The 8,649-nt window shown below is 44.7% G+C and overlaps 2 protein-coding genes across 3 annotated transcripts in view; one reads left to right on the top strand and one right to left on the bottom strand.

Moving 5' to 3' along the window:
• The window catches only part of LOC116163467 (probable chitinase 10), a 115,280-nt gene that overhangs the window by 12,615 nt on the left and 94,016 nt on the right, over positions 1–8,649 (top strand). The window lies entirely within an intron of this gene.
• The window catches only part of LOC116163466 (CCR4-NOT transcription complex subunit 6-like), an 84,912-nt gene that overhangs the window by 18,260 nt on the left and 58,003 nt on the right, over positions 1–8,649 (bottom strand). For both annotated transcript variants that reach the window (XM_031477394.1, XM_031477393.1), the window contains exons 4-8: positions 7,218–7,286; positions 6,736–7,048; positions 6,537–6,688; positions 6,075–6,486; positions 5,811–6,026 (exon numbers count right to left, since the gene is read on the bottom strand). In XM_031477394.1, the coding sequence (XP_031333254.1) occupies positions 5,811–6,026; positions 6,075–6,486; positions 6,537–6,688; positions 6,736–7,048; positions 7,218–7,286 (1,162 nt within the window). The remainder of the gene's footprint in view (positions 1–5,810; positions 6,027–6,074; positions 6,487–6,536; positions 6,689–6,735; positions 7,049–7,217; positions 7,287–8,649) is intronic.

The following is an 8,649-nucleotide window of genomic DNA, read 5'->3' as shown; positions in this document are numbered from 1 at the left end:
AAAACATAATTTTCCTTTACAGGGCTCCTCGTCAGGGGGGACCAATGAACCAGGGCCACAACAGGGGTCCTGTGTAGGGGCAGGCTCCTCGAAAGAGGGGACAGCCCCAAAGCAGGGCTCCACCCAAGGACCTGGACCAGCTCCGTCCCGTAAGAAGAACAGGACGGGGGCGCAAAAGGCGTTGGCCAGGAAGCGGCGGCTCGAGGGTAAAACCTCGGGTCAGGTGCTAAAATCGAAGGTTGCGACTGGGTCGGTGGCTCAGGAAGGCGAACCGACGTCTGGGACCAAGCGTCTCAGATCGGAGGGTAGCACTCCAGGGTCTGGCTCGGTGCAACCTCAAAAGAAGTCCAAAGGTCCTGGGGCACCCACGGGTGCACCGGGGACCTATGGGCAAGTCGCTGCGGCGGGCCTCAAGGTGGCTATCCTACCGGTGTCGTACCCGGAGGTGGACCTCACTGAGGCTCAGTCGAGGTGCATTATGGCTGCACTAAATGTGGCTGTAGACGACTTGGAGGTCGGGCCTTTTCCGAGGCTGGCCGGGTTCCGCTGGAACTCGCATGGGGTCGTTGTGGCTGAGTGCGAGGACCAGTGGACTCTGGACTGGCTGGAGAGGACCGTCTCTCTAATCAAGCCTTGGGAAGGTGCGTCTCTGAAAGTACAGAGGCACGTCCCAAAGGTGGTAAAGGTGATGGCAGTGTTGCACGGGCTCCCGGATGACACGGCCATCATTTTAAAGCGCCTCCATAGGCAAAATCCTGGGCTCAGGACGAACTTATGGAGGACGTTCTTCCGCAGGGAGGAGCCTGGTAGGGTGCTTCTCGCATTTGGTGTGGATGAGGCATCCTACAGGGCACTCCAGCGGCAGAACCTTAAGGCGCACGCGGGGGTCTCCCACGTCACTTTCGTGACGAAGGCGAGTGCTCCGGCTGCGCAAGCAAAGGGAGAGGGCTCCGCCGGAGCAGCGGGACCCAGTTCCGCTGCAATGGAGGGGGTCCAACCCTTAGGTGGAGACCTCGAGGCGTTGGAATTAGAATTGGCGCCCTCGCAGGTCGAACAAGATGTCGACGAGCTGTTGGCTCGTGTGGCGGTCCTTGGCTCCGAGATGGGGTCAGAGCCGTCGGCATCTTTAGAGGAGGGGGGAGCCTAAGTACATCGGTGATGGACAAGGTAACCTTCTTACAGAGCAATTTGCAACACAGTAAGGGGGCGACCTGCTTAATAAGCCGCCAACTTTCTGTAAGGCAGACAGGCGTTTGCCTCATACAAGAACCTTGGGTTTACAAGGGACGAGTAAGAGGCTTAAGTCAGGTTGAGGGCTCACTTTATTATAAGAGGGACAGTCAACTGAGTACCAGGACTTGCATAATATATGTCGACAGACGCATCGAGTCTTATTTAATGGCTGATTTCTGTTTTAGGGATCTTGTGGCTCTAAGACTTCAGCTGAAAGATGGAAAGGGACGGAGCAGGCAATTAGTAGTCTGCTCAGCGTATCTACCATATGACTCGGAAGAAGCTCCACCTCCCAGGGAGCTAGCTGAGTTGATAGAGCACTGTCGGAGTGAAAGGCTCCCTCTTGTGGTTGGCTGTGATGCAAATGCACATCACGTTGTGTGGGGCAGCACGGACACGAACTCGAGGGGCGAACACGTTCTGGAGTACTTGCAGACAACTGATTTGAATGTTTTAAATCAGGGAGCAACCCCCACCTTCGTTACGTCGCGGAGGCAGGAGGTCATTGATCTAACGTTGGGCTCTTTCTCTATAGCTCACATGATCTCAAACTGGAGAGTGTCTGATGAACCGTCTCTTTCGGATCACAGGCACATTCTTTTCCAACTAAACCTGTCATTTAATGGTGGGCCCTGTAGGTTTCGGAATCCCCGAACCACCAACTGGGACTGCTATGTTCAAAAACTGACAGAACGGTTGGATAAACCACCTTTGCTCTGCCGGAAAGCAGGGCAGGTGGAAGAGGCGGCGGCAATGATAAGCGACGCTATAACGGCGTCGTTTGAAGACAGCTGCAAGCTGCGAACTGTTCGGGGAATGAAGAGAACACCTTGGTGGAACTCGGACCTTGAAAAAGTTCGTAAAGAGGTTCGAAGGCTCTTTAACAGGGCCATGCGTACTAAGTTACCTGCGGACTGGGAGGATTACAAACTCGCACAGCGCAGGTATAAAGACCACATTCGACGGTCTAAACGGGGATCGTGGAGGACTTTCTGTGGCAACATGGAAGGGCTTCCCGAAGTTCAAAAACTTCGTAAGATCCTTTTGAAAGATCCAGGGCAAAAAGTGGGGACGCTGAGGCTTCCATGCGGCAGATTTACATCTAACGCGGGTGAGGCCCTCACATGTCTCCTGGAAACACACTTTCCAGGCTCTGGAGACTATGTAACTTCGGAACCGCCAGAAGGTGCTACCCGGGTCGGTGCAAGGCCGATCGACTGGAGAGTAGCTGCCGGGGTTGTTACCGAGGGATCCCTGAGATGGGCTATCAATACGTTTAGCCCATTTAAGAGCGCAGGACCTGATGGGATATTTCCGGCTCTTTTGCAAAAGGGCCTGGAACCATTACTTCTGCACTTGTTGCACCTCTTTAGGGCCTCTGTGGCTTTGGGGTACATCCCCATAAGCTGGAGAAGGGTCAGAGTTGTGTATTTACCTAAGCCGGGTCGTACTAAGTACGACACAGCAAAGGATTATAGGCCCATCAGTCTATCATCGTTTCTTTTAAAAGCGGTAGAAAAACTGGTGGATGCATACATAAGAAACGGGGCGCTGGTCCTTAGACCACTACACCCGTTTCAACACGCTTACAGAGCTGGCATGTCCACGGAGACGGCTCTTCACAGTCTCGTGTGTAGACTGGAGAGGGGAATGTCTGCTGGAGGGGGAGCTCTGGGAGCCTTTTTGGACATCGAAGGTGCGTTTAACAACACCACGTTCGATTCCATTAGTGAGGCTGCTGAAAGCTTTGGCATTGACGGGTCAATCGTAAGATGGATCCGGGCCATGCTTGGAGGTAGGGTCATCATAACCTCGATCGGAACTACGGAGATGAGCTCATCGGTCACTAGAGGATGTCCGCAGGGTGGAGTACTGTCTCCACTACTGTGGTGCCTGGTGATAGACGGGCTCCTTCGTACACTAAACGAGGATGGAGCGTATACACAGGGATACGCAGACGACCTCGCAATTGTCATTGTGGGGAAGTTTCCGAGCACCGTAAAAGAGCTCATGCAGAGGACTCTTGGACAGGTGGATAGATGGTGCAGTAGCCACGGTCTCTCTGTCAACCCGGAAAAGACCGAAATTGTTCCATTTACGAGGAGACGGAATGTGGACTTTGATGGTCTCATCCTTCGAGGACGCCAATTGTGTCTGACCAGGTCAGTTAAATATTTGGGGGTCACTATAGACTCCCGTCTGTCCTGGAAAGGGCACATTGAGCGAATTAGCAAGAAGGCCACTACATGTCTATGGGCATGCAGGAGAGCTTTCGGCTGCACATGGGGATTAAATCCTCGACTAGTATATTGGCTTTACACTTCGGTGATAAGGCCGATAATATTGTACGGCGCACTTGTATGGTGGCCTGCAACGCGCAGGGTAACATACAAGAAGCAGCTGAGTAAGGTACAGCGACTCGCTTGTTTGGGAATCACTGGAGCCATGAAAACCACGCCAACGTTGGCTGTGGAGGCTCTTCTGGGACTTGAACCTCTACACTTATCGGTAGAGGCCGAGGCCCGGAGGGCTTCCATAAGACTAAATGATTGGGGTGAGTGGAAGGATAGAGGCAGTCTCGGACACGGGCGGATCTGGGAGGAAACTCTTAGGTCCGACCCCTTCCTCGCAAGAAGGGACGTGATTCGAGCTACCCTACTTGAACCGAAGAGGTATAAAGTCATTCTCCCGAACAGGGAGCAGTGGCTGAACCCAGATCGTCCGTTCCTCAAACCTGAGGGGCTCGTGTGGTTTACCGATGGGTCCCTAACGGAAAAGGGAACGGGCATGGGTATACACGGTGACCGGCCGAGAGTAGGCATCAGCCTCTCCCTTGGCCAGCACAGTACTGTGTTTCAGGCAGAGGTGCTAGCCATCACGACCTGTGCGCAAGAAAACCTCCGTAGAGGTTATCGTAACCAGCATATATACATATGTAGTGATAGTCAGGCGGCGTTAAAGGCTCTGTCAGCTGACAGGGTCCGCTCGAATACGATGCTTGACTGTAGGCGAACCCTAGATAGATTAGGTGAGTCTAATAGGGTAAGCTTGATATGGGTGCCGGGGCACTCTGGAATAGGGGGCAACGAAAGGGCGGACGAGTTGGCTCGCGAAGGCAGTAGTGGGGTCCTTGTCGGGCCTGAGCCCACCCTTGGAATTGCTCCCTCAGTTGTCAGGGTCAGGATTAAGAACTGGGCGACCAGTCAATTCCAGGCTCAATGGCAACAGGCAGCTGGACTCAGACAGTCCAAGACCTTTTTAACAGGGCCTCTTGGCAAATCTGAGTCTTCTAAGCTTCTAAACCTAAACAGAAGTCAGGTTAGGAAGATCGTCGGTGTCTTCACGGGACACTGGATGGTCAACTATCACCTGCACAATATTGGGCTTGTGGAAGACCCTGCGTGCAGGTTTTGTGGTTAGAGGAAACTACCGAGCATGTAGTCTGTTACTGTGACGCTCTGATCAGGGACAGACATAAACTCCTCGGTGACAGTTACTTGGAACCGAGGGAGGTGAGGAAACTAAGGCTAAATAGGGTCTTATCCTTCATTGAAGGGAACGGGCTCTAAGCTTTGGTTGTTTAGAGAGGGGGTTAGCACAATGGGCCGTTGATGAGCCTAAGTGCTGCCTGTAAAGGCTCCCCTGATAGAATAGAATAGAAGAATAGACTTCTTATGGTTTTCCGAATGTGCCCATGATGTACATTCTTATCTTGGACACACTGTAGTTTGTAAACATCTTTTCTCCATGTTTTTGTTGGGGGGCGCAAACTTGAAGTGCCGCCAAGGGCGCGGTCATTATCTAGTTACGGCCCTGCCTCCAGTAATCCTTAATCAGACATTTTCATGCAGTTATCTATAAATCTGCCGGATGACTGAGAGTCTACTGTACTCCATCCATGCAATTTCAATTAAATAATTACATTCATTTATTAGAAATGATAATTTGATCTTAACCTAATTGTTTCCATCATATTGTCAGTAACACCTACAGGATGACCAAAACACTGATTGATTATTGTTTATTAGTTGTTTAAATTGTTCTTAACCAATTTTCAAGACCTTACTTTTCATGTTTCATCTTGTACCCTTATAACTTTCTAGTGCATTAGCACATCAGCAACAAGTTTTTTTTGTATTTGATGGATGAGGACTGCCCTACACTAATACAACTTATTATAAATAATGATAGGCAGTATACCAACATTTAAGTATAGAACTATGAAATTTAATTCTAGTAATTTTTCCCTAGTAAATCATCCCAAAACTAAATAATCGGTTGGTCTCTTACCTTGGATAACACAACAATATATCTGTTCTAAGCTCTTATTATTAAGAAATTAGGACAATAATTACGAGTGACGACAAAATATTTTTATTTCGCGCACGCAGATTTCATGATTTGCCTTCAGAGAGTATCAACACCATATTATCTACAACTGCAGGCAATCTTAGTATCTTAGTAAATGATACACTAGAGAAAAGACTTCAATCATAGTGTCTACTTAATATTCACATACTTAATGCAAAGTAAAAGGTTGCAGGTGGAATTCAAACTTTTTTCTAATTTCAACTTACCTATGACCAATAATACCGTTCACAGGTGGCGATACTGTTGGAATCATTTCCAGTTCTGCAAGAAGGGGAAAATGATCTGAGAAGACATGAGGGTGTGGACAGCCAACGATTTTGTTATCTCGTAACCAATCTCCTGATAAAGGTCCTAAGAGCCCCAAAGGTGTCATTGTGTTTTTTGAGTAAAAAATGTAGTCAATAATTCCTTTAAAGTCAAACCTACGACATAAGTTGTTAATATAGAGCATTGTGCATCGAATGACTTACGTGTAATTTGTAAATGGCATCGTCTCCTCGCTGTAAGCAGATGCTAGTTTAAAGGAATGTGCAAATTCATTGGATTTATCACAGCTCGAGATCTTTTCCAAGCATTGTTTGTAACTGAGATCTTTAAAATCTTTATGATCTAATGAAACCTTTCCAGAACTAAGAAATTCAATTACTCCGGAGTCAGGAAGCGAATTAAAATCACCGCATAATACTAATTGAATATTACTCGCATCGATATTCATATTTTCAGCAGCTTTCAAAGTTTGAGCTGCTTCGTCTAATATTGCCCTCAATTCCTGACTTAACATCATTGTCTGAATTAATTTCACATCACAAAATTCAGGATCCCAATGAATGTGTGCTGTACAGACTAGGAGTGGTTGTTGAACTAACATAGAATCAGCGGGAACTGTTAAAGAAACAAATGTGACATTTTTAAACTGAAATTTAGTCAACTACCATTGTCCCAAGCCGGTTCCGTTGTTTGTAAAAGAGCGGCTAAACCAATGTTGTCCTTTGGCATAACCCGATTTAACATGTGATCTAAACCGTCAGCATTGGCCATTGCAAGTTGATTAAATTCCACTAAGTGTTCTTTTACTAACGTAAATCTACAAGAAAAATTAGACGTTATGTATTTCCTCGTTCAATTTCTTACTTTGATGTTCTATATAGAATTGCACACCCATCGACATATTTCCTTTCATTTTCTGCCATTGTTTTTGCTCTTGATTTTGGAGAAAATATGCCATCGTAACCATCCTGTTTTAATTCTGGTAGAAAGAAAGAATAAAACTGGTCCATTTCAACTTCCTGTAAATTAATAATATCTGCGCTGTAATGTCTAATTTCATCCAAGATTCCTTTTTTCCTATAGTCCCAATTTAATGCCCAACTTGGACAATAACTATACATTTGTCTAGTAGCATATTTATCGCATAGTACGTTGTAGCACATCACAGTAAAAATACCTACAAATAAATTATGTAAGAATTTCGAAAGTAATGCAAGAATCCACAACGCCCACATGGAGTGCGAAGGTAAATGTTAATGGGTGGAGTATTCATTCATACAACTTCGGGAAGTTGTTCAAATAAATACAGGTGCACCAATTTCAATAAGACAATAACAAGTACTTACAGGTAGGACGATTCCTTGTAGGTTTTGTAAGAGGAATCCATGGCCTTTGGGGAGGTGCAGGAGTTGTAACTGTAACAAAAAAAAAATTCAAATACAATTCGACTGATAATGTTTAAAAGATTTTGACTGTATTGCACTATAAAAGATTACTTGTGATTTAAGTCAAGGACATAGAAGTTGAAAGAACTTTAAAAATTTACACAATTACTCATGTTTGTATAACAATTAAATTATGACATAATGAAAATGTGTATTGTACACATAATTAAATTTGCGAAATAAAAGAAAATGACCTTTATTCAGGGACTTATCGCAAATCCGAAACAAATTTTTAAGTTTGCCTTGTGGAATTTGAAATTAGGATTTACATCTTACTGTAGATGTAGGTAATATAGGTCACTTCCCACTGTATCTGATAGAAATCGACAATGATAGGTAAACTATGAGAACTAGACGCGAATCGTTCACCTTGTACCAAATGTATGAGAAAACAAGAATAAACCATATGATGGATAAAGTCACATTATTTTGGTAAGGGCCATTTGGAAACATGTAATGCATTTGTGAAGATGTTTCTGAATTCGAAATTAATAGATGTAGAAATGATTTGCCACGAATGGACTAAATGGGGAGAACTTTGGATGATCGTAATTATTTTCAATTTTGCACAAGTTTCGGTTATACTGGAAGTTGACCCACGCTTATTTTAATATGTATTGTTAAACTTTACACTCATATTATGGACGCTGCCTATGTACTCAGTACGCAAATGGAAAAATAGAAGTCAAAATAAAAAAAAATTGGAATCTCTTGGTTTTTTATGAATTTTTTTTATCTAGGAAAATTTGATACAAGAAACCATCAGCTAAATCGAACAGTTCCTTAATTGCTTGAACATTTTTTGAAAAAATGTATCATCTTATAATTAAAGACAAAATTTAAAAAAGAAACACTGTCCTAGTCATTGGCGGTACCTACCATTAGTCTGCACAAAAATCAGCTTCATTGGTTCAACCATTACCTAGTTATATCCGTAGAAAGTTCTTGAAAAACCGACTAAGAATTATTTTTTAAAGAGTTATCAAAGGTTCGAGATTTTTTTAAATATTTTTTTAAGAGCCATTATCAACGTTTTCATTTGGTGTGTAAATTATTTTCTCAAAAAAGAACCATTTAGAATTGATATCGCAAGTACCGACACGCCTTAAGTCATATGACCTGAGGCGGCAAACGGTCCATTTTATAAATAAGAAAATTGGTACTGCACATCAGGAACAAAACCAAATTTGGAAACTGGCGCTTCATTTGCTTTTATTCCAAGTGGCTATGTATCAAATTTAAATGCTTTCATAAATAAGAAAGGTTGCCAATTCGGTTTATAAATGGTCAAGATGCGAAAAGGGCACTGTGAATGTTGATCGATTAGGCTCAA

The sequence above is a fragment of the Photinus pyralis genome, unplaced genomic scaffold (assembly GCF_008802855.1).
Source record: "Photinus pyralis isolate 1611_PpyrPB1 unplaced genomic scaffold, Ppyr1.3 Ppyr1.4_LG2, whole genome shotgun sequence".
NCBI classification, from domain to species: domain Eukaryota; kingdom Metazoa; phylum Arthropoda; class Insecta; order Coleoptera; family Lampyridae; genus Photinus; species Photinus pyralis.
The sequence above is the reverse complement of the archived record's forward strand: the minus strand, read 5'-3'. Positions and strand labels throughout refer to the sequence as shown.